Source organism: Prenolepis imparis, unplaced genomic scaffold (genome assembly GCF_030444845.1).
Source record: "Prenolepis imparis isolate NDT839.2.m4 unplaced genomic scaffold, iyPreImpa1.0 SCAF_1, whole genome shotgun sequence".
Classification (NCBI taxonomy): domain Eukaryota; kingdom Metazoa; phylum Arthropoda; class Insecta; order Hymenoptera; family Formicidae; genus Prenolepis; species Prenolepis imparis.
Window position 1 is genome coordinate 3,220,910 of NW_028141159.1, and position 26,934 is coordinate 3,247,843.

Consider the following 26,934-nt stretch of genomic DNA (forward strand, 5'->3'; position numbering starts at 1 on the left):
TATCTTATCTTATTTCTTTCTAGATAGTAAGGGGTGTGTGACATAATCGATCATATGATTCTATCTTCTTATCTTTCCCTATTCTTATCTATTCTTCATCCCTCATCATTTCTTATCTCTCTTCTCTCTTCTCAATTTCCTTCTTTTTATTCTTAATCTCTTTAACGAAATAATCGTATCGTTATTATAACATTATTAATAATTTACCATTATCTTTACAATTTAATATGTAGCATTTTCTTTATCTATCGTAGATTTGTCTGTGGCTATCCCTGATGTGTTAGTTACCCTGCGCTTCCGTCTGGTTGTCGAAATATTGTGAAATTGTGGTCTACGATTAAGAATTTGTGTTCAATGTTTGCTCCATATATCTTTCTTCCTCTAACTTTCCTATATATCTTTCGTTCTTTCCTCTCTTGCTTTCGGATATTCGAATCGGCATAATTTCGGCAAGTCCAACTTTCGGTGCTACGGACACGCGAATACTTTTTCTCTCCCGTGTCCGTATCAACGAGTAATTATACCGCCGTGCCCCGATGCTTAATTTTTTTTTTTTTGTTTAAGAAGCATTTCGCGTTCCGGCATTTCGCCAAGATTAGCGATCGCACGTGCTTACCTCGTTCCTCATCAAACTGTCAGTTCGCGACGAGTCGGCCAGAGATAGTCGTTCGCTTCTCGACAGATTGAGCGATCTTTCATCATGTGCGAGTCGTCAGATTTCTAAAAACGCGTAACACACATCGCGGAAAACACAAACACCGATTTCCGAACGATTCGCGTAAGTCAACGCGAAATAAAAAACAGTCAACAATTAAAAATATTATTTACAGACGTAACGTGTCGCGGGGGAAGGAGGGGGCGGGGGAGGGTAAACGCACTAAATCCCTAAAAATTATGCGCAGAGACAATCGCGCTGATCAGGCTCTCGGGGATTGGCAAACGGGAAATCTTGGCAAGTTTGCTGTTATCGCGTAATCCACGGCCGTCACGAAATTCGGCAAAATTTTTTTTCCTCGTAGAAAGAAATAGAAAAAAATTGAAAACAACTCGCGTGAAAGTGACGATCGATCAATTTTCTTGTGCCGATAATATCCTCGCTTACTTCATTCGAGTATATTTGAAAAGTTCGATTTAAGCGTGCATCAATGATCAATGCATTTCAATTGAAAAATAAAAATTATATAACTAAAGCTAATTTATATAATTAAACGAAAACGCATATTTACTAAATTTAAAAGAAAATTTGATCTAAAAAAAATTAAATTAATCATAATTTGATCATAAAAAAAATGAGATGAATGTAATCATTTTTTTTTATCAAATGTTTTTGTTTTTATTTTTTTAATTTAGAATTATTTTTATTTTTTTAATTTAGAATTTTTATATTTTAAATTTATTCTTAATTTTAAATTTTAGAAAAAAAATTTTTAACAATGAATAATTCTATTTCGAAAAATTATTGTCAAAACTTGCACACTCAACTAGCTAAATAATTTAGTTTAGTTTAGTTAGACAAAACAGTCTGATTATAAATATGCCCATATAATCATCACTGTTTTAATTCAGCTATATACATATATAATGTATATGTATATACATATATATATGCATATATGTATAATTATAACTGAATTTAAAAATACAAATCAACTTAACAAATTAACTTATAGTAATGCATTTCTAAAATCCTAAACTATAACTACACTATAAGAACAAGATTAAAAAACTTAATATTATCAAATAGAATCTTTGCATTGTTCATTATGAAAGATTGAAATCTATCTATACAATTAATTTCAGTCTCTCAAGTCAAAAATAGATTAAAACGAGTTTTCCAACACATTATCGTCAATTAATGTCACACGTCTTGCCATTAAAAAAAAAAAAGAAAAAGAAAAAAGTTACGTCTCCTACAATTTCAGTGTCCATCACGAATATGATCGTCACTTTCCGTTCGAGATGTCCGTAATATCGACAATGATCGTAAGTCCATTCAGCACAGACATTATATATATTTTACGTAACCGTTCGCAATACTATTTGGTATATGATGCGCTTTTGCAGCAGGAACTATTTCGTAGCAGTGATGCGAAAGTTTTCTCGATCGCGTCGGCGAAATTTCTCGATGTTGTTTCGTTCGCGCGAAAAGGTCCGATAATTCGCGACGTTCTCTCTTCTCGAGAGAGAATCGGTGAACGACGCGTAATGCAAGATGATATCGTTCACAGCATCGTCCTGTGAGTTTGTGACCGAATCCGAACGCGAACGAATGAACATCGTCCATTTTAACATCGAAGAGAGGATGTACACTCGAGAATCTCATTATCAAGATACACTTTCGACAACTCGTTCTATATTCACTTAACGAGATGTGTGATTGATAGTCGTTTTCAACTATCTATCTGATAGCAAAACCATCGAATAGATGAGTTGACACGTTCGTTGAAACGTTCAGCTCTTAAACTGCGTTCGCCGAGGGCTTCTCTATCAAAGACAGCGATTTTGATAGCGGTAGAAATCTCACGTGTATATCCAGCCCAACGAAAGAAAGACGAAACCCAAAACAATGGCAAGCACAGAAACGAGAGCGGAGAGCAATTAATGCCGCTTAAGCGTGGATTCGAGCAAAAGCTCGAATGTTCATCGAGGGTGTCACCTCACCCTCGGGAGAGCTGCGAGTCGGTTGGTAAAAGTCAGTCTTGTGAAGGATAGTGTGAGAATTACGCGCGTAAATCTATATATATACCCCGCACACCTGCGATAAGGAGCTTCACGGAGGGAGTCGCTCGATTAATTATCGCGATTAATTAACCCAATCGGTTGCGAGAAACGTAAAACTGTTTCTTCCCGTCTATAGATGAACCTCTCGAATTCTAGCTAGACGTGTGTCGTCGCATCCAAACTTATCAAATTGTTTAGTTTCATTCCGAGTATGAGGGAGTATATTAAAAATTGATATAATCTTTTAGATTCGCAAATGCGCAAGTACGTGTCGCGATAACTTTGGCCAAAACATCTTGGGAACTTACGTCCAAGATCTATTGTAATCGCGTTCGCGGCGCGCACTCGCGGATTTTTATGCAGCAGTATATAAATATGTACGTTCATTCGTAACCAAAATGGCTAATCGACCATCCGCCAGTCCTCGCGAGCAAAGGTATAACAAATCAATTGTCGTTTCAAACATCAACACATACCTCATACACCAGCATCCAAATGGTATTCTACTTAATTCTAATCCGAACCGTTCTGTTGTAGCAACAGGGGCGCCGACTGTGACGGTTGCTGCATCGACGACGACGGCGACGACTCCTGATGATGATGATGATGATGATCGACTATGGGCGACGGTGTTTCGCTGGTTTGCGAGTTCGTCAGATCGCCGCCACCGTTGCCGTCTCCACCACCGCCTAGACATCCACTTCCGTCGCCGCTTGAGTTCGCGGACGACTCGAAAGTTTTCTGTTCACTTGGAGGTAACAGATGCACCATATTCACCGCCAAGGGATAGGGCGCGGCGGCGTACTCGGCGGGGTAGAAGCCTTGCGGCTGCGGCATGTTGCCGCCGATCAGGGAGCGATGGGGGGCGAAGCTGTTGTCACCTGGATGCTGCAACGACAGGCTGGCGAGCGCGTGGTTCATCTGCGCCGATTGCTGGACGGGCTTGATGCTATTGTTGTTCATAATCTCGGGAGTGCTGGCGCCGGTACAATTCCTACGCAATTGTTCCAGCTTTAGACTCTTCCCGTATTTGCCGCGCACGTACATCAGCAGACTGTTATAAGGAATGCCGAACAGACGACTAGCTTGAGACGTGGTAAGCTTCTTTTCCCAGACATGCTGCAGAGCTAACGTAAGTTCGTTATTTGTCCACGATCTCGGCGGTCCTCCTCGCGGCGCACTATGCTGCCCCTTCGGCCTATTTACCGCGAGCGCGCGGCTATTGTGATCGTTCCATCTACGTGGTGTTCCATCGACGTCGCTCCGATGCTTTTTCGTTTTCTTGGAAGGGGGAGCAAGATTTGGAGCACCGAAGATGTTCTGCAACGCCTCCTGCTTGAAATTATCCGTGAGAAACGAATCCGCGAGTGCCCTGTCGTATGTGCCGGCGTGAGAGAAAAGTCCACTGCTGAGAGTCACGCCGTCCAACGGAAACATTGCCATGGAAGGGCGTCGTGGCACTATTGCCGATTCCTGCTGCTGTTGTTGCTGATACGAAAGCGACCTACCGGATCCGTGAGGACTGTCTTCACGTGGATGATGACTCTGCGATGGAGGCGGCGGCAGTGGACTCTGCCCGGGCAGCCATTGGCTCGCTAGCTGATTGAGGCTTGTCAGGTACTCGGGAGGATGCGATTGCGACAAAGATATCGACGGTATCACGGTGGCGACCGCCGCCGCTATGTCTTGTATGGAACCTTCCGGATGCAACAGACTCGTCCCCGTAAGCGGCGAACCTCTCGGACTGCTCGTCGCTTCGCTACCCTCTGTCTTCACACGGTGCTGGTCCAGTCCGCTCGGCGATACGGATTTCTTCATCGAAAGATTCTCCGCCATATCTTCTTGCTGCTGCTGATGCTGCTGATTTTGTTGAGCGTTCATCATTTGTTGTTGATCATTTCTATTGATCATTTGTTGTTGAGGATACTGAGGCTGTTGCAGCTGCAGCTGCTGTGCCTGGTGCTGGTTACCACTGAGATTTAAAACATTTTTAAATGGCAAGCACGGACTCAAGCTGGCCGGCGGACTCGAGCGTCTGCTCAGATCCTGCGGCAGCAGTTCGCCGGAACGTCGGCGCGGACGCGCCTGCTTTCGACGCGGCATCAGCGGTGAGCTACAGCTCTCGCGGATGGGAAAGTTCAGATGGCCAATAAGCGATTTAGTAGGATGGTCCCTCGTTTGTTGGAACAATGTGGGCTTTATCTCCCTCGCGTTCTCCAACGTGTTGTCGTCCTCCTCCGGAGTACCGTGTCGCGGGTCCTCCGGTGTGGTAAACTCCAAAAGCGTCGACGAGGATGACGACGGCCTGGGTTCCTCCGACACCAGCCTAGGTTCCGACGACGATAGACCGCGCACTTGCAGACATTCCGCGGCTCTCATCAAACCCGGTAGCTCCTCCTGGGCGATCTTCACCTCGCCGCCATACATAAAATCGATCAGCGTGGACAATTCATGATTCGAGAAGTCCTTCAACACGATCACGGGATGTTTACATGGATTCTCCGCGAATATCCTTTGGAAGAAAGGACTGCAACATATAAAAATCACCTCCGTGATTCGAATTCATTTATATTTCCAAGTTGTACTTTTGCGGAATAATTTCGTCGCGCAAAGAAACTATATTCTCTCTACACAAGATCGATTTACGGTTAATTACACGTTACGGCGCAATCGTTCACGAAACTTTCGCATCGCGCTACTTGTAACGTTTACATGCATTGCATGGCGAAGAAACGTTGCGTGTCCTCGCTCAGTAAGACAGAAACGGTCGGCCAGAAACCGCGGGCAAAAAGCTACCGCAAGGATTAGCGTTACTTCTCCGGATCGACAGCGAATCAATCAGATGGTACAAGACTTTCGCTCGTTGTCAACTTTACGTCACACGTCCCAGGCGTGAAGCGAGAAAGAGCATTGCGGTGTAACGTGATGTAGATGGTGACGCGGCGCGTAAACCACGAAAAGAAGGAGCGACTAGGAACCATTTTTTTTTCACGAATAAGAGAAAGACTTGTCCGCGCGAAAACGCAAATACTACTCTCGATTTCAGAACGCGACGTTTTTTGACAAGACACACTTGTACACTTTTGTCAAGATCGATAAAACTCTCTCGACCGATCGTTTTCAATCGAAGTGCAAGGAACCGCTGGAGGAGCAAATAATATAGGAAGTTATTGTCACGAGATATAGAGGCGAAGGCGAATCAGTTAGAAAGCTGTAAGTCATCACCGTCAAGCCAATATATTTCTTATTCTGTGCAATAGTACTACTTTTTTTAATGATGTTTTACTTGCAATGACATGAATCACACTATCAGTCTCAGAGAGAATCTGTTGTGTGAAAAATTTTTCCTTTTTATATTTTAGTACAATAAAAGCTCCATCGAATAAAAATCGCTATTGCAATATTGATTTTACTGTTCTATTAAGAATACAAATATAAAACTGTAACATTGATTTAAGTTACTTAATTTCTTACATTGATTTAAATTACTAATTTCTTTATTTTATTGATTTAAATTACTAATTTCTTACTTTAATTTAAATTATTTAATTTAAAAATAGTCCATATGTATCCATATATATTGAATCAAGCATTATATCAAAAATAGGGATTCTATATTATATGCTTATATATTATATGCTATAATGAAGAATCATCATTATTATACAAACTATATAAAGAGAGAGAAAAGTGTGTATAAGAGAAACGTCTGCAAAAACTAAACTTTGCATAAGCAAAAAATATAGTGAAGTAATAAGTATAATAGCGTGTCCAACTTACCTACAAAAATGAAAAAGTTTGAGAACAAATTAAAAATAGTATAATTTACTAACCATTAAAAGAATGAAGAAATATATTCAATTTCGAGACAGCTAGCACGTTCCATAATAGTTTTTTCTTTTTCAATTTTTTTCGCTAAAAAGATAAAAGATATCTTATTATTTTTCATTTTTTTCTTGCTAAAAATAAGTCTTTCTTCATTCGTTTATTTCATTTTATTTTTTTTGACTCTACAGATAAGCGTATTCGCATTCAAGTATGTATAAAATTTTTACCATATAAACGTAATGTAGAAAATTTTGAATATAAATCTCTATCTCTGTCATTTTTTCAAAATATTTTGACTATGATTGAAAAATTTGCTTCGTGAGATCAGTAAAACGCGAAAGTTTACAGTGGGATAAGATTTTCGTAAGGATTTTCAGATAAGTTGAAATACATGTGCAATTGTTTTCAATATGATACTACTATTAAACAAAATAACTTTTCTAATTTTTTTCTTACGATTGACGCATTGTCAGAAAAATCTCACAAATTACTTGTTCTAATCTCTGAACAATTGTTAGTTTGAAAGAATGCATAGTTTAGAAGAGAATGCAAGAAATGATCTATAGTTATTTATGTGTTTGAGTTAAAATAAAATTTTGTGTTGGAAATAAAAATTGTGCTGAGGGAGAAAGAAAATTAACGTAAAAAATTAATGTAAAAAAAGAAAAATACTGGAGTAAAAAGAGTTTTTTTTCTGTTTTCTACCTGCAGGCACTGAGGACGACTTTGTGTGCCTTGACGCTGCTCTCGGCACAAATCAGGGTCACGTCGACCAGATTCTCTTCATGCAGCAGTTCTTGAAAGAACTGTTGTATGTGGGCTTGATGATTGTTCCATCGTAAAGAATAGAGGGATTGAACACCCATCCTGTCAGGACTGTTTCCGACGCTCGACATTCTTCTTCCGCCGCTAGCGCCGGAAGTTGGTGACTTAGCAGAGTCGCCACCTTGCTCCGCCCCGTTCTCTCTCGTGCCGTGTTTTCGTGGTCCTGCGTGGTCCTTCCTCTTCCATGCACGCACGTATGTGGCCACGCACGTACGCAGGTAACTCCCTCTTCGTTCTCCTTCCCCTTTTCTGTCGCTTCGCTATTTTGCACCCTGTCGGGATGCTCCTAAAATCCAAGAATGCGGAGTAACCGGTAAAAAAAAACGGTTCACCACTGAGCTGAAAGGAAAAGGAACGAGACAGAAAGAGGAAAGGCGAAAGATAAGACGCGCGACGTTCCGCAAAGATCATGGAATTTCCAAGGCTGCCCCATTCAATTTTTTCCACCATTCGGAGATGCAGTTTGTTGCGAAGGGAAATTTTCCGAATTGACACGCGCCATCTACACGATGGCGATGTGCGCTCGTGCCGATATCATAAGTCAAACTATTAGAAAGTTTTTATAATACCGTGTTTTTCGAGATACTATAAACGCGTGTTTTGTGTACGAATAAATCAGCAATTTACAGCTTGGATCACATTTTCCACTTATGTATCACACTTCTTCATTTATTCAGCAGATTTCAACGAAACCAAGCGAGAATAGAACTTTAGAAGTTTTTCATCTAATTTTTATAAATGGACAATATGATTATTCTTTTTTTTTTTTACGAAAATTATATTATATAAAAATATTATATCTGCGTAAAAATATTTTATTAAGTAAAGATTGAATAAACTGTTATAGACGCAAAGTTGTTTGCTGCAGAAATTAAATCTAATTCTTTCTGAGATCTCACACAGAGCTGCACATCTTTAAGAAAATATTCGTATCGGCAAGTTGGAATTATCGTCATTCGGATAGATAATCATCAGATACGTGACGTTCTCAAGAATAGCACGCGCGTTAATTATTCATCTGGTCGAACGTTGATAATAATTATTATCGAGTCGCATTTCGGCATGATTTACTTCCCCGAATATTTAACAGCGACGGACTCGCTTCATCGACTGTTTGGCTATGAATAATTTTGCGTCTGATAAAAAGGGGGTAATCTCGCTGAAAAGGGAAAAGATTGGCGGCCGTATGATCAATTTCCTACGGTGTCGGCTACTATTCAATTTGTGGCGAGGAAAATTTTCCCAGTTGACACGCGAAATCACATGAGCGATCACTTTGCGGATTCGAAAGTAATATCAATCGCATCGAGAGAGAGACACACTCACGCGAGAGATGTCAACCAAAACGAAACGGCATCAACAAAAATAAACTCTACGATTCTCTTAAAAAGATAAATCAAATATATCGTGTTTATATTTTTTTTTCTCATTGATTGATATTCTACCATCCAATCCTTGAAATTATTGGAGATGTTATATAAGACGTTATTAGAAGACATTTATCCGAGAATAACTCGTCTTTATCAATCATCCGTTAAATTACAACGATTCCTAAATTTCGTCGAGGAAATGCACGTTACACTTACTTAAAAGCGAGGCTTTTGCGCGTTGTTCCCTTCATTAACGCACCCGTATAATTTTATAAATTAGGTCGATAGTGTGTCCCATAATACAAACCACACTTAACGAAATTGCAAATGAATTTTTAATTAGCTCGTGTGCACATCCACTTCTTCCCCTCTCTACGTCAATAAAATACACTATTTAACATACGGGTAAGTGCACGCAATTCTAACGCAATGAATGACCCTTAAGCTTCTCTGCGCGTTGCTCTAGTCATCTGTACGTGACACAAATCAAAACAACGAATGACATAACGCTCGCGCGTTCGTTTGTTGTACTGTGCGTTTATTTTATTTAATTAAAACATAATTAATGCAAAAAAGGTGGTACACATGCGTAGACGTGATCCAAAACGAACGAACGTACGCACCTCTTCAACGTCACGTCATTCACGCACATGTGTGATTGTAAATCGCATCTTGTTAAAACGAGAGAAAAAAAATCAAATACGAGGCATTCGATAAATCATCTCTGGATGCAATTATATTAACATATATACAGACAATAACGATAAAATATATACAATAACAATAAAAATAAAATAAAATTGCTCGAGAAGAGGGAAGAAACACGAGCGCGCCGCATGCGAAATAGAAGAATCCTCCCGCTCAATTTGTGTTCGAAAGAGATTCTACGTGAAACGAATATCCTTGATAGTGTGTCGCGATGTTAGAAAATCTCGAAAAATAAAATCGATATATTGAATAGGATAGAGGAATTTCACTCAAGTTTGCGTCAATCGTTAAACTCACTGTCAGTGTCATCGACGTTAAATAAGCAATTAATAAAGGAGCACTCTGCTCGGCATCGCATAATTAACTGTTAGCTGACAGCTCACTTACGATTGTAAACAATCGCTCTCGTGAAAGAGATAGGCGAGGTAGGCGAATACGACAAAAACATGGAACAGTAACAGAGTACAAACGAGAACGACAAGTTCAATGTGTGTCACACGACAAAATCAAATAATCGAACTCGCTCTTTTCGACCCACTACCCTTTTACATACTTCGACGACGAGCGTAAGAGCGTAAGAGATGTTAAAACGCGTGTAGCCACATCTCGATCGCATTGATGACAAATCGCGAGACTGGAGAACACTTTTCTCTTCCTCTTTTGTTCGTTCTATCTCTTTGGCTCGATTCGTGAAGTGTCCCAGGGAACCGCCGGACCGGAATACGTCACTGTGCGCCGTCGAAAACTCTCCGCAAGTTTGTTGTCAAACTAGCACGTGTTCGGAAAAAGCGCGGATCTACATCTACTCTATATCCCCCTTTTTTGCTCGAGCTTTATTCTCCATTTTTATTTTCCGCGTCGCGAAGAGACAGTGCGCGAACTATTAGTCAATAACGATACATCGCGTACTAAACTTTGTCAGACGTATGTGTATATGGAAAAGGACGAGCATTAATGCCGATACATAACGATATGTAAACAATCACGATGACTAATGGAAGTTTAAGATTTTAGAATGGAAATACGCGCGATGATTTTCTGGTTGACTGACGAAATAAAGCACGTGCTTCAACCTTCAACTGACTCAACCTCGATATCCAAGAGATATGTGAGAAAATTAATTTATTGCTGCATGGTATTTTATGATTATTATGATTTCTGAGCGAATCATTATTTGCGACTATAATATCTGACAAAACAAGATGAAAATTAATTAATTTACATGTCAGAGAAATTTTTGTTATTGATAAAAATTTGAGAATTCATAAGTTGTCTTCTTTAAAATACATATGTAGCATTAGTTCATATAATAAGTACTTCTCCATTTTTTCGTGAAACATTTTTAAAACTTTTCTTTTAGAATGACTTTTTTATGTCTCTTCATATCCTCTATGCCGCAAAAATTGCATGTTGATTCTTTTATAAATTTATAATTATATAAATGTAAATATATTTTAAGATATTTTATTATAATTTTTTAATATCATAGATTGGTTAGTTTTATTTTTGTAGAATCTGATAAACATTTAATGCTAATATTCTAAATTCCTAAAATTATATTGCGACTAAAATAATAAAATGTGTTTGACACAAATCGCGCGGGGAATATAAATTTTATACATTCGATTGAAACATGCAAACGCTTGTTAAAAAGACTGTGCTAGACAACCGCGTAAAATCTGTTGTTAGTTTATTGCGTATATTAATCGTCTCCGATTCCGTTCTTTTTTTATTAAAACTTGTATATATTATACTTGAGAGAAAAAAAAACTTAGAATAAACTTCAAAATTTACAGATACAGAGCATTATGGACGTCAATTTAAAATCGATTCGTAAAGCTCGCAATCATAAATACCAGACATGCAATGAGGTTTAGAGATGATCATCACACAAATCTCCGAACAATGGATGCTGCTAGTTGAAGGTTAAAGCACCGGTCTCGCTTGAGTGATCTGATCGAGCTCTCTCACAGATCTACGATTGGATCTCACGAGTTCGATTCCTCCTCGTGTGTAGAACACAATCCTCTTCATCAATGCAAGGGACTCGTCTCTTTCCAAATTAGAATTATTCGATCCAGATAAAGTAGTAAAATCTACGAGAAATCTGGTCCTTCCAGGATATCATCTTGAGATTAATCGAAATTATTCGCATGTTCGCAGATTTTTCTTTCTTTGCCACTAGAGAAAACTTTATCGAGAGAGAATAAAATCTCAAAATCGGAAACACATGGAAGAGCAATGCACAATCGCGCTCGCGTGTTCTATGATGTACTTGCGCCACTGACAATCTGGAAAAGCTCACTAGGATCGAAGCTTATTAGCACTCAGCTCACTTTGTGATCTTTGTCTTCGAAATCTCAAACATTTTCACAGAATTCTCGACTGATAAACGATCACGCACAAGGCGCCGATTTACGACGCAGGAATCTTGCGCGGGAAGACTGCGAATCTCCAGAGATACGGCAAAACATCTCTATTGTGTCAATGTATGTCAGAGAAGGAGTAAGGACGAATCAATGAAAAGGAAAGAACAATAAACGAAGAAAAACAAAGAAAAAAAAACTTCTTTCTTACTCGTCTTACAATTAGTTAGTATATATTCTGCTTAGCTATAATTAAACAAAATATCGAGAGATCATTACGGAAAAACATATTACATAAAAAAGGCGAGTATGTGTAACAAAGCGATCATTAAATCAAGTTATACAATTAAATTTGTTGAAAGAGAGAATCATAGAATTTGATCTTGTAAAAACCCAATCAATTAATACCACATAGCCAAATCAATAACACATACAATATATCGTTGTAAAGAGATCTTTAAAAATTATGGTAGGAAAAAGAGAGAAAATCTACTAGGGAGCCAGGTAAGGGTAAGCGCTCCTAAACGGTCAGCTGATTCCTCACTGTCACCCACCGTGCATCCCGCGATAAGAGAGAGATCACCAAAGCGCACGAGGAAAAACTACCGGCGGCGGCCGGTTTACGTGTGTTTAGAGATTTTTCCAAAAGTATATTTCGGCACACGCGCACACACGCGTGCGTAACTCGTTACATTACGCGGGAAACACCGCACCAAAACAATCGCGAGCACCTGTAAACGAGATAGGTATCCCGCGCTATTTCTCGTCGCGTGTATCTCTGGTAAACACCGCGCGCGGCCGGGTAAACACTGGCTTTCAGAAGTCGCTTGTGGGACACCGGAGGGAATTCACAACGAAGGGTTGAGATGTGCGGGGGACAGTAGAGAGTCGTATCTCGCGGCAAGAGAGAGAGACGTACGTAGGACGAGAGACTTGTACCGGAGGTAGAGGAGCACGCGTGTGTCGCGCGAGGGGGTGGCTGAGAGAGAACTGACCGTGTCGTGCGGGTTGCGTGTGCGGCACACAGAGCGGCGTCGGCGACGGCCGGTGAGTGAATGCGCCGTGACGTTAGGCGCCCCTCCTAAGATTTCCGCCCCTCTTGCTCCTTAAACCTCACATGCTCCCCCTCCCCATCTCTCTTCGTGTTTCTCAAGCGGTCTCTCTCTCTTTCTTCGCAGGGTGCCTCTCGCTCACTCGCCGGTTAGCCCGTGTCTTTCCCTCTTGCTCTCACGTTCTCCAATCCTCCTTCCTTTCCCTACTCTCCCTTCGGTTTCTCCGCCGTCACTACGCTCGTCCCCCCATCCTCCCGCGTACGAACCAACTCGTTCGTTCTCTCTCTCTCTTTCTGCCACCCCTTTCTCGTTCTCTTCCTCGCCACCCCCGATACTTGTCCCGCGCCGCTCCAACCAACGCTCGCGGACCGCGAACTACCCCTTTCCTTGCTTTCTACTTTGGGGAGAGCCGCTTGTTCCGATGCAAGACGCGCCGCTTCTTGTTGCCCTAACTCGTCACCCCCTCACCCCTTTTCACCACCGCGGGTTCGGCGCGCGCGACTTAACCCTCCCGTAGATGATATCCGCCGGAATCGCCGTGCGGTTCCTCGGAATATCAACGGCCGCGAAAAGTTCGCCACGTTCGTTGGAGATACCATGATTTTTCTCAATGATATTTTCCAACTGCAACTGTTGATTAATATTCGATTTATGCAAAAATCTTTCGAGTATTTTTATTCGCGATTTAACAATTGCCTCACAATATTTATTTTACGTACGAGCAAGTTAGTTTAATAATTTAGGGATACGTGTATTTAGTTTAATTGTAAGATATATCACATTACATGGCAACTGCAAAAAAAATTTAATTTTTTACCACTTAATATTTCTTTCATTTACTCTCTGGATATTTATATGAATTAAATAAATATTAAATAAATTTATAAATAACGCTCGCTCAAAATCAAACAAGCATTGATGCTATAATACCATATTTATCAATAACAATTGCTTAAAGTTTCTTAAAAAAAAAATTTTTTTTAAAGAAAAACCCGGTTTTTATAGTTATCAGTCATAATCATTAAAAAATATATATAAAATAATTGATATCAATGTGTAAAAAATTAGCCACGCAAAAAAGTAGCATTTATATACGATTACATATTACAACTTTTTCAAATTTTAAAATACAATTTTGAACTTTTTTTATATGATTTTTTAAAACGACCAATAGAGCCAAGCACAAAAATTAATTCTAATTTTTAGAACTGTATCTCTTGGTTTGAGATTACTAAGACTTTTCGGACCTATATTTTTCTTGCCTATTTTCCCGTTGTAAAGTTCGAGGATTATGAATTGATGGAACTTAGTAATCTCAAACCAAGAGATACAGTTCTAAAAATTAGAATTAATTTTCGTGCTTGGCTCTATTGGTCGTTTTAAAAAATCATATTTATTTATTTATTAAATACTGAGAGCCGATAAAAATATTTCTTAAATTTATTTTTTTATATGTACGATGTTTTATTTACCGTACTACGTAGAATAGAATGCACGTAATTATTAATAAAATTAAACTTGTGTAAACTTGTAAGGTAGAAAATAAAAATGCCCTGTTGCATATTCCTTCATGCACACACATATGCCGCATCTCCGATATTTATAAAAAATAAAGTGGTACCTTACGCACAATATGTTACTAAGAATAAACAGCATGTAAATTACACCTCATTACCATTCACGTCATAAAAAATCATATATACGCTTATTCTCGACTTGATTGTTTCAGATTTTACCGTAGTACTTCAATGTGATTCTTTTTTCTTTCTTTCATCCTGAATATATAAAATTACGAATACAATAAAATTAATTATGTCGTAAAAATATGTCCATTTAATTTTAACAGAACCAATTTTTATGAGCTGTTTTATAATGATATATAAAAATAAATATCTTTTTACGCCCAACCAATCTTTAGACGGTTTCAAGTTTCAATTCTCAAATATGCTACAAGAAAATCATACAAGTGTCTACTAGATTCGCCAATTTGTTTAAGGCTTGTTTCTACCAACGTCGGTTAACTTTAACCTCCGGTTAAACTATATCTTTGTCTCTTTTTAAGATATAGTTTAACCGTAGATTAAAGTTAATCGACGTGGTATTAGAAACGGGCCTAAATCTACTAGGAATTCAAAGGATTTAACCCTGCTAAAAGAAATACCTGCGATATTTGAGATATCTCTTCTATCTTTTTGGCACAAAATGGCGTCGTTTCCTTCCCTTTCTTCGCAAATATCTTCCGTGTGGAATGTATGTTGGGTATGAATTAGAGTCCTGCGAAAAACTGAATCGCCGTCGAAAACTCGATCGGCAAGTATATTAAGATGATCAAGACGTGCGAAAATAATGAGAACATCGACGATAAAGTCAAGTAACCAATGTTGCCGGCGAAAATGATACCAACTTCAGAATAAATTCCAGAAAACCATACTTGAATGAAGAGTGCTATAATTACAAAGTTTTGCCGTCAAGCAAATGAGTTTAAAAAAGTCACCCTTTTTCTCCCGCTTTAATTACAAAATAGAAATAGAAATAAAAATAAAAATAAAAAATGTTTTTGCGTACGTATTGTTTAATTCAATAATTATTATAAAATTTTAATTTTTTTATTAAAAATTTTCTTTATTTTGGTTTATTTTTTAAATTTCACTTTTAATAGTTAAAGATTTAATCTTTTAATATCATGAGTTCTGTTACTCATACTTAATAATGAAATAAATTATAATTACGGTTTTAAGGGACCGAGCATCGACGAGAGATTTGAGACCCGAATCCAGGATCTTTGGAAATTTCCGTTCTCCAGCCGCGACACTACATGGAGACATACAAAATGGAAATTCTAGAGTTTTCTGTGAAAATGGTGCATATTCGATGCGTGCGCAGTCACATGACCGGTCCTGGTACCTTCAGATATCTTCGGAACGACGGCCGGAATAACAACCGGTGCAAATCACCAGAGGCAAGCACACACATGATACAATAAGCACCATAAACAAATGCACGCGCGCACGTGTCCAAATTAGAATAGAATTGTCAGCTGCTGGCTCGTTGACAGGGAGATGACTATCATCGCGCGATCACATTGTCGCATTATCGTCATCATCGTCATTAGCTCTTCATATATAGCTTCGGCTCTTCCTGTCGGCCGCACACTGACACGTATGAGCGTGTTGCATGTAAACAACAACACAGCAAAGATATTATCCCTTCAGCAACCCATGCACCGCGATTTCCGCGCGCGTAATTCCGCAGGTGGCACGACGTATGTATATTACATACACACGCATGCACCTAATACGCGGCGGGAAAGTGGTCGAGCGGTGACCAGACAACCTGGCTCTCAGAGCGGTCGAGTGTTACTGCCTTGCTACTGAAAGTGGAGAACGAGACGAAGAGTCCCACCTCCTTGTGCCACCTCCAGTCGAGTGGGTACCAGCCCATTGGACCCTCCTTCCATTCTTTCTCTCTCTCTCTTTCTTTCTCGTCCTTTCTCACCCTCTCTCTGTCTCTTTTTCTTTTTCTCCCTATAAGTGTTGACCCTATAAGATCCCATACACGCAGATTTATGTCGCATGCATTTACATATTTCTACTTATATTTCCTAAGTAATCTTCACATATCTTCATATGCCTTCAATAACATCATTAAATAGAAACAAATTAAAAAATAACAATTCATAAAGCAATCATCTTACATATTTTATATATTACATTTCATCATAAAGATGTGAACAATGATTGCGATTCGTTGTTCTATCTGCGTTTATCATAGAGATGCAGATGGGTGGATAAGTCAAGATACCTGGATAGTGCAAAATACATTAATACATACATACCCTACATTACTCTATATTATATTTAAAAAAAGGGTTGCTTTCTCTTCTCTCTAAGAAATAATATTCCGACGATGGGCCCACCTTTACCACAATAAAGCGAAGATTCAGGTAAAGGATACAGAAAATAGCCTTTCTAAAAAATTTCAAGACATTTAATTCACAAAGAAATATTTTTGATTACATCATCTTTTTTCTATCAATAAATATTTCACAAATATTACAATCAAAATGTACGCTCTCTTCGTGCGAATGTAATTGTAACTGTTAAAGAAACGAACGTTCGTTTACAATATTTATGCTAGAAATATTGAGATACTTTGTATAACTTTAGGGTTCAAAAGGGATTAAGAAAAGAAGGCAAGACTATTTTGTATCTCTATATTGTTAAAAATCACTTGACATTTCGTCCCATAACCCATGAGAAATTCGAGTCTTACAATACAGGGAAGATAATTATCTCACGCATTTATTCTTTCTTTCATTTCTCATATACATATATAATCATAACAAATTTTTTTATTTCAGTTATAGAGGCGGGCATATATACAATAAAAAAAGATGCCCGATGTCGATGAAGAATCACGCCAGTCGACAAAAATTTCCTTATACTGCGTTTCGCATCTCAGTTAAAAAGTGCTTTCGCGTCATTATGAAGCATCCCGGCCAAAAGGAATTTGTTAACAATACGAATCCCGCCTTTGCAATTGTTTGTGCAATAAGCCGCTTACGTGCGGACTCCAAAAGATATTACTGTGCGTGTATTTATAATTCTCACTAATTTTCATCAACTCTTAATGTTCTTACCGGCATTACATCGGGAAGGCATAGCGCATTGAAATCATTATGAAGAAATATTATTGTAACGACTTCTCGTACGGAGAAACAGCGACATCGTTTATTATACGTAACAGAATATCGATAATACAATTTGCATAATGTTTAAAGAAGTGTCGCTTGCAATTTGTATAGAAGTCACAGAATTTTATCTAGTCCTTACAGTCCAACAAGTGCAGTCAATTGAGATAATCTTCGAGATGTATCACGATATACAACTTCGACATTTACTTATTAATCAATATTCTTATTTTAGTGTTATCTTTGCCGTCGACTATTAATATGCAGATAAAGACCGGCAATAACGCTAATTATGTTAAAAGGGGTTTAATCTTATATATATCTAGCATATCATTTCTAAATCAATCACAAAAAATTTCGGCATTTTCTTGATAATTATAATAATAAACTATGCTTATATACATATATGTAATTTGTCTTAATAATCATAGATGTAATAATTATAAATACTGATATATAAAATAAAATTTTTGTTAATGCATATATAATAGACTGCAAATTATGATTAAATCGACGTAAACACTTTAGGACTATTTACAATTTAAGTTGTCATAATTACGAATAATTAAAGTAACAAGAAGATTATTCTTTCGATGCACTTTCCACTATCGACACAACATAACATATACAGTGTTTTATGAAAGTTCTGTAAAATTCTCAAATTTAACGCGTCAAGCATCGTTCGTATTCGCACAAGTATTAATCGTCTTGGCTCTTGTTGAATCATAATTAATAGCAATCCGAAAGATCTTAATAAGAATGCATAATGTAATCAAAAGGTGATAATATTCTTCTAGATTGTTTCCTGACATATTAAAAAGACGTTTTTCTTCCGAACCGATGGACTTTTGTTGAACTTATACGATTATGCAACATGCGAGAGGGATCTGTGATGGATATTGGAACAAACCTTTCTCGATTATCTGCTCATACCTAAAACCCTTTTCCACTCTGCTGAACGGTTAACACCGGGGCGCAATCTTATCTTACACACACGATAATGTACAATATTCATATTTGCTAATTCAATGCGGCATAAAAAATACATCCCTGAGCTGGGCTTAATATCTGGCGAACAACATGATGAATTTCCTTTCCTAAAGTTCGAAAAATGCGTACGTCATTTACGTAGTATTTCGTTAGCATCTGATCTGTTTGATTCGCTCATGAAGACGGTACATCAAGGAACATTTGTACGCAATCTCACTTGTTTTTTCCCTTCCAAGAGATTAATTCATACATTTCTTTTTACTCTTTCGCGTTATCAAAATAAAGCATAATATTGTGTTGCCGAAATAGAGCATAAATTAAGTATACTGCGAACTGAAGAAGCTACAATAACATTAAGGCCATAGAAGATATGGCTCGCTGTGAGAAAACTGTTTTCTACCTTAATAGAGAAAAAGAAAATTATATAGCGTGAGTACGCAACGCTTCAATAAAGCGATGTCTATCGTCGCTTTCCTCTTTTTTATTTTTTACTTTTATTTTTATTTATTTATTTTTCATTTTTTATTAAAATATACTAACAATGATGATAAAATTCGCACTTGCAATTGTCATTATATTCTTTTGATATTCTTCTTTCCGTTGGATGCAATGAACGTCGAATCTAATGTGTTCGAAAAGAAAAAAAAGAATACGAATGCAAATTTGCCAAGATTTATGTGTACTTTTGCTTGTTTTTTTTTCAAGCGTGCATCAACTGTGACATGACATATCATAATTAATTATTTTGAAACTTCTGAAATTGAATGCAACGAAAGACTTACGAACCCTGCGACCTTCGAACCGTAACGTAAGACCATCATAGTCAACCATAACGACCCTAAAGAACGATCCTGAAGGGTCGCCCGGCGCCATGCAGCTTCCCAAGACATAAAGCATCGCTCGACCGGTCAATCGTACAACGGCAGAACGGCACACAGGTGTCCTCGAGTTGTATATATGTGTCGTGCCTCCCTTGAAGATTTCATCATGTGGGGTAAGAAAGAGCAGCGGAGCGATTACTTAAGTCCATAAACGAGGGTGCGTGCCTTCACCTGTCGATAAAAATTCCGTAGCGCAAACTAGCTAGTGCATGACTAATCGCTATATGTGCCATAAAAGCTTGAGAAAAATTACTTGTTTGCGACAAAGGAAGATAGAGAGGGAAAAAAGAGAGAAAATGAGGGAGTGATGCAGAAGAATAAGTTAACGAATTTTTCGGTGCAAGGGTAAACAGTAAATATACATATAGTACTTATTCATACCTTTTCTTCCCCAGTCAAACGAATATCTCATCGTTAAAAAAAGAAAAAGAAAGGGAAGTATAGACGTATATATTTTTATACAACAAACGAAACGCATTTGATCAGTTGTTATTTTACCAAAAAGATGTATAATCAAATATTAAATAAGGCAGAACAAAAAAGGAAAAGATTTGAATAAATGAATAAATAAAAAGAGAAAAGAAGGGAGAGATCAGCAGTTGTAAATACATATAAATCAGTTGTGTATATTAAATCTTAACATTAATATGCGCATGTATTATATATATGGTCGCAGTTATGTAATATGGGGAACCAATCACCGATTTTTTCAATTTCGAGATTTTTATTGCAAATTGTGCTTGATACATTCAGGTACAATTTGCAATAAAAATTTCAAAATAAAAAAAATTGGAGTTGGTTCTATATTGTATAACTGCGTCCATATATACATATGTATGTAAGTATAAAAAAATGTATTTAGTGTGTCTGTGATAGATATATATAAATATTTATTGGACACAAAAAGTTTCATAGATTAATAAATAGATAAATAAATTTTATATATTTTTAGTACGATTATTATTTTTGAATTGCTGATTACAGAAAGAAGATACGTAATTATAAATATTCTTAAACAATACTTGAATAATATTTAATTTGTACAAATCACCGCTCTTAAAGACTACTAATTACCCGGTTGATCTGCAAAATCGATCAAAAAAAGAATCGATTGCGATTAAGAAACTTCTATTTGCGGAGCTGGTTTAAGTGCCACCCCAAAAATTTCCCCATTTCTTCGTAACCACGTAGAGTATATTTTGCTCCAAAAAACAAAAAAAAAAAAAACTGTATTACGTTTCCTCGAGAAGTTACGAGCGGGACGGAAAAGGTGCCTCGCATAATTTTTCGCGCGCGGCAAGAAACTTCGGCCCGTGCCCGGTTCGCGCTCGCCGCCTCTCATGCTCGACCCAGCCGGAATTAATTAGTATTCCATAGCGCGATAATAATCGCGGTAATTAAAAGACTCCGAAAATCCAGTTCGCCAGCAACTTTCGAACGCAGCACGAGTAGGGAATACGACGGGGGGCGGGGGGATGCACGCGTGGGCCGACGACGAGGGGGTACAAGGTGGTCGTAGAGAAGTACCTACTTCCCGTAGCCATCCGCCTGTTCTTGTGTCCCTGTTTAAGGATTTCGCCGATGCAGAGTGCCTGGTACCACTACATATATCCCCCCTGGTCTTCTCACCCCCTGGTCACCCCCTCCCCCCTTCAACCCCGTTTGCACTCGACGTGTACCGCGCGCGCGGGCACCCCACTCTCGTTCGTTTTCCTCATCCGCGAGAAGGAAACAGCCCGCAGGGGTTCTCATCTCTGCGCGTCGCGGCCTCCGCACCGTCACACGTGCGCGGTGGCGCGCGCGCGCGCGCGTACGCGCGAGGGGGGCGGGTGGCGGTGGACGCGCGTCACGAGGCGCTAGAAAAGCGAAGGTGCCCACGGATGTATTTTTTAATTATTGATTTTAATGACGAGGGGAGCCGCTGCCAACGCCATCTTGGATGCTGGGCGGAGTAAGAAGCGTTTCTCTACTTTCCTCCCTCTCCCCTTCTGTCCGTTGCCCCCCTCGCGCGCTCTCGCTCGTTGCCACTACTCTCTTTCTCTCACTCTTTCTCGCTCTTTTCCTCTCACTTCTCTTCTGCGACTCTTTCGGGGGCCGCTCCCTCTCTCTTTCTTTCTTTCCCATCGCGCCGGTCGCTCTCCTTCTTTTTCCTCCACATCCTACCTCGCTTCTCTCTACCTCGGTACCCCCCGCGTCCTCTTCGTCGTCTCCGCTCCGCACCGCGCGGTCTCCCTCTTTCTTCTCTACTAATGCCGAGAGATAGACAGATGATGATTAAGAAAGCGCCGGTACGTGTGAGGACAACGCCGCGACGCCCGGTACCTCCACCCCCGCGTTCTCCACCACCTCGGTCCCTCTTCCTTTTCTCTAGCTCGCTCTCTCTCTTTCCATCACCGGTGATTCTTCTTCCTCTTTTCCTCTCTCGATTCTCTCCACTGCACTTTTCTCCCTCTCCTCTCTGACGGTCGCAGGTTCGCTCCTTTTTTTCCGCCGCTTGATTTCCGCTCGTTCATTTCCTCTATCCTCGTCTGTCTCTCTTTCCCTTCAAACTTTTTTCCCCCTCTCTCCGCGAGAGAGAGCCTTCCCTCCTTGCGGTTACACGTTTGTCGCGTTCATCACAGTCCGCGGAGAATGCCGTCGAACGGTTTGCCTGCCATTTGTTACTGATAGTTTCGCGGAAGGATGTTAGACGCGATTAGCGCGGCTATTATCAGACGAACGCGGTTGATCAGCGACGTTGTGAACACGAATTATCGGCGGTTTCGGGGAGAAATATCGATCATGTCGATATGCGAGTAGCGGTTCCTCGAAAATCGCTTAGATATTGATTGCAATTCGTTTAATACAAAAATTATAGAAGATAATTGTTGGCACAATTGTTATAATTAAATTTTTTATCAATACTTGTGAAAAGTCACAAGTTTCGCGATAAAATTCTTGGATCATCGAAGGTATCAGATCAACAAAGAATACAATTGCTACTAACATACATTCAAAATATTCTAGAGTCAAGAGGATATCGAGTTTAAAAATAAAATTTCCGAAAAGTTTAATTGTGTGAGATAATTTTTATAATAAATATTTATTAAAAAATAGTTATTAAAATAAACTTGTTGAAACAAACTAATTATGTAATGAGGAAGAGAGGACGTCAATTACGATGACAAGGACAAAATTATTTGCATCAAAAGTTTCTAATGCTGTTTAAATGAACAAAGCTTATATGTTTTATATGTATTCATTTCAATTTTAGATATTTTTCATTGCATTCTAAAATATGTACTTAGATCTTTTTGAAGAATCTATCTAGAAAAAAAATGATATTCCATGCTGTCTCATCAATCCTTATGTATATCGCAAAAAAATGTCAGAATATTAATCTTATTTGTTAAAAACAATTTTATTAAAATTTTTTTTCGCTATAACAATAAATTAAATCTTATTCAAAGCAACAGTTGTCTTGCACTGCAACAGTAGAATGCATTTGCTTTGTATCAGCTGTTTTGTTTTAACACCAAATTTGCGTTTTTAAAAATAAATTCATTAAATTCATTTTTCGATTTTACTAATAAAAGGGGCATTCATAAAATTCATACCTTCGGTTATAAAGAAAAGAATGAAATGGTTGAAACTTTGTGCATATATTAGTTTTTCTCTATATGTAAGCCCTACAGTTATACATATATAGAGTTTTTTAGCGACAACCTGTCACACATCCATTGTTGAAAAAAATCTTCGTACCCATACTGTGGCATGATGGACAGATATTCCACCCTTCTATCCATTTATACCTGATGTGAGCCCATAATTTTTTTTCGCCGAAAGAACCGCTTGGGCGGCTTTCCGCAAAGACGGAAGAAAAAGATTTGCTAAGGTAAAAAACTTTTTTCACACAGGCAATATGACGTGTCGGTTCCTTCTATGATGTTCGACAGGTTGTACGTGCATCGTTGAAAAATGTGGCTTTGCAGGTTTCATATATCGATTCTACAATGGTGGTATCCAACAGGTCGTGTAACGGTGAAAAAAAGCTCTGCAGGGGTCATATATAGAGAAAGAATAAATATGCACAGTTTCAACCATTTCATTCTTTTCTTTTATCTCAAAGATACGAATTTTATGACTGTTCCTCGTACTTTACAGTTAATATATAATCGGTTAGAGCGACGAAGATTGATCGCTGCTACTAAATATGCAGTAACTGCAATGATTTTTGCCGCGACAGCAAAATTCTTTCCCTCTCTTCGTCTTGTAATAAATATAAGTACACGTTCGGAGCACACATAAGTGCGTGTACAGCGAATGAAAGCTGAGACCTGTACATGAGACGTGCTATACGTGCGAACTACATCGGTAAGGTCAGCTTGAATATTGTTACTCGGATGCCACGTGCTTCGTAGGTTTCATCCCGTGATATAAGCAATCGAAAATCCGCAGTGATGTTAATAACGTCTCATAATCAACATTCCCAGGGGATATATGCAAATGCACATGCATATGGAAATAGACGGAATTATTTAAATTGGATGCATTTGATTACGCAAAAACTTGATATCCTGAGAAAGTAATCGCGATAAAAAATTCATTCACGATGTTTTATATACCTATATAAAATTATTTGATTAATTATTTCAGCATCTCTGACGGAGGATATAAAAAGAAATAGGATGGCATAAATATATTTGATGAAAAAAGAAGCTCCAGTTTTATACGTAAAAATAAATATACTTATTTCACATAAAAACTCGATGCGAGCTATTATATTTCTTGATTATCTGTCAAACATTAAAATCGTGAAAATCGCACTTGCGTCTAAATTAATTCATCGAAGCGGATAATCGTCATTAAGCGGAAACGCAGAACAGAACTCGAAAAACTCTTTGCCTAATTAATTCTCATTCGGGCAACAACGCTCGGAATAATATATATATATATCTGTGAGTGATGGAAGAAGCATTGGATTTACTCTCCGCTCTTCTATCTTAAACTCCATCTGTCAAAGATTACTATCCGGCCAGCGAGAACTGAGCTAGCGAAAATTTCTTCCGCCTCTGATTACGAAGAAGAGGTCGTTTAGATAACGTTTAAATCTTGCTGTTTATCGGCATGCCCGTATCCCGGCACCACGGATGGAACCCGAAGGCAAGAAGGTTCGTACAAAATCGATCTCTCGATACTTAATCTAGGAGGGACCGCGCGCGTATGAGGAGAGAAGAGCGACTAACTCGCGTACACCAGCTGATCGATATCATCACGCAGGGGTGAAGAAGAGAGATTCATACATTAGGTATGCCATATGAGAAGAGAGGAGAGAAACAGAGGGAGAGAGAGAGAATCAGACGGTCGGAGGCCGCCCATTGTGAATTAATTACCCAGAATCGTCGCGGGGGGCAGCGTCATGGCGCATCGCGTCAACGCCGAGTCACGTTTTCGTTAATTCTCACTACGGCCTCCGCGCCGGCTGTCGTTTCACCGCGCTTAAATACTTATCGATAATCCGATCGGTGCGAGAGTCGAGCCGCATCACCGAGAACCTCATTTCTTCGTGTCAAGTCAACGCGAGAGAAGTCCGCGATCGAAACGGCGAAACGTTCTCCAATAAAACTGGTCCCTTCATGTACGTGCGATAGTATGAATGAGATAGTCGATACATACGAGAGAATTAAGAGCGTCGTTTTTATTTTTCAAAAGGATCGATATCGTTGTACAAATTAGATTTTGCGCTCGAATATGGTGTTTTGATAACTTTATGTCGATAAGATCCCCAAGAAAAGAGCGCAGAGACGCTCTTCACGCTAGAGAGAGAGGCGGTTTTATTACAATTAATCCGCTAATTTAATATAAACAAATTGACGTACATGTCACAATATCATTTAATGTCATGTACTATTTCGAACGATTTCAACGGATGTTTATTTCAGGATAATTCGATAATTATTTCACGCGATCGTTGAATCTCGACATGTATACGAAACGTGATTAATCGCAGAAAGATTAAATATTTTATGCGCAGAAACGCGCGCGCGCAAGTTGTCTCTCTTTTACACGCCTTTTTATAAGTCGTGTGTTCTGAAGGAATAAATGTACGTCGGGCTTCTCGTCGTTGACGTACATATATATGTAGGCCAATCTCTTTCAGCGACAATGCCGCGATGCACGCTTCAAAGACCGCATATTCTAAGAACACCGTGAAAGCAGACAACCCGCGACGGTCCAGTAAATCCCGATCGATGTTCAGCATCCGAGGCATGAGAAAAGACCGGACCGGAAAGAGTGAATCGCTCGGCGTAATTTTGTTGACCTTCCCGCCGTTATAACCCGCGAGGGATCGTTCGCGCTATGATCGTGTTGCGGGCTCGGAACAAAAATTATTTTATTCGTATACAAGAATTGTACAAATTATCCGAAAATTTTTATCTATCTCACAACGTTGTAAGATATAAAAATTATATACATATTTCACAAATATATATTACACGTCTCATGTCGCGTAATTTATGTATATCTTTGAATAATAAATTAAATAAGCAAACACGCAAATCAGCTGCGAGTTATGTATCTCTTATTTTACACGAAAATCTCTGTCTTTTTTTATCGTAATATCGTGTAATGTAAAATTAATTCCAATATTTTTTGGTCTCTTTTTGAGAAATTGGTAATTAAATTTTTTTACTTACGTAAAAGAGTTTGTCATTAAAATTTTATAGCTAATACAAAGATAATTACTGCTCCATCATAAATTAAAATTCGACATAATTAGAAAAATGACAGTGCAAGGACAAGAATCAAAATCGCTCTCGCCCTTATAAAACTCGATTGTCCTAATCCGCAATTTTATACTCGACTGTCGCGTAAAGGACAATACTTTAACAATAAGTATAGGATCGGTGACTCGAACGTCAATCTAAACGTCGACCGTGGACCGAACAAGGATAAGGACTGCGACACGCGAGTGTTATTTATCTCTCTCTCGAAAAACGATCGAGAATCGATGCGGCCGTTGATTCGACCGACCGCGCTTACGAGCGCTTCACAGTTTTATGATCCTTACTTTTACTCGGATACGCGACAGGATTCACGGGGGAGAGAAGACGTGGGAAGAAGGACAGGGGAGTAGAAGGAGGGGTTGAGGGGGGAAGAGGGAGGAAATAAGCGGTGGTGGTCGCGTGATGCGCGGTATAGTAACTCGAAGAGTGTATCGGTGTCTGTGGAAGAGATGTGCCGAAGATCGCGGGGATGGGGCAAGGTGGGGGAGGACATGGATCGAGGGGGAGGGGTGTGAGAAAAAGCAGAGCGAGAAGAAGCGAAACGAGATCAGATCGCGGCATCCGTTGAGGTTTAGAACCGAGAGAACATCTCGAGGCGCGTTATATGCTCGCGCGCAAAAGTTCCGGCGCGGCGCGGGGCCACATAAATTTCGCGACCGTCCTCAACGGTATCCTGCGAAGGACTTTTGCGCGGGGACATATTTTTCACCTGCGACGCTCTCCTTGAAAACTGTAC

The 26,934-nt window shown here is 39.0% G+C and overlaps 1 protein-coding gene and 1 long non-coding RNA gene across 7 annotated transcripts in view; both read right to left on the reverse strand.

Annotated features, from left to right (window-relative positions):
* Positions 1-1,757: 1,757 nt before the first annotated feature.
* Positions 1,758-16,194, reverse strand: Lov (BTB/POZ domain-containing jim lovell protein). 6 transcript variants are annotated; one of them, XM_083049073.1, is made up of 4 exons: positions 15,600-16,194; positions 15,032-15,315; positions 7,255-7,660; positions 1,758-5,248 (listed from the first exon to the last, which is right to left on the reverse strand). In XM_083049073.1, the coding sequence occupies exons 3-4, from the start codon at positions 7,443-7,445 to the stop codon at positions 3,235-3,237; spliced, it is 2,205 nt and encodes a 734-aa protein (XP_082905199.1). In that variant the 5' UTR covers positions 7,446-7,660; positions 15,032-15,315; positions 15,600-16,194; the 3' UTR covers positions 1,758-3,234. The 6 variants fall into 6 exon arrangements, with proteins under 6 accessions (XP_082905199.1, XP_082905208.1, XP_082905189.1 ...); XM_083049082.1 differs by lacking the exons at positions 15,032-15,315; positions 15,600-16,194 and adding exons at positions 11,309-11,565; positions 11,789-12,362; XM_083049063.1 differs by having other exon boundaries at positions 15,032-16,194.
* Positions 16,195-19,016: 2,822 nt separating this feature from the next.
* LOC145942424 (uncharacterized) overlaps positions 19,017-26,934 on the reverse strand; it is a 117,842-nt gene continuing 109,924 nt past the window's right edge. The window contains exon 7 of the long non-coding RNA XR_014426357.1: positions 19,017-19,602. This is a non-coding gene — a long non-coding RNA (uncharacterized LOC145942424). The remainder of the gene's footprint in view (positions 19,603-26,934) is intronic.

Coding starts and splice junctions, on each gene's coding strand:
- Lov (XM_083049073.1), bottom strand. CDS start 7,445: ATGTCGAGCGTCGGAAACAGTCCTGACAGGATGGGTGTTCAATCCCTC. Junction 5,249..7,254: donor GTCGTCCTCAGTGCCTGCAG/GTAGAAAACAGA, acceptor TATATGTTGCAG/TCCTTTCTTCCAAAGGATAT.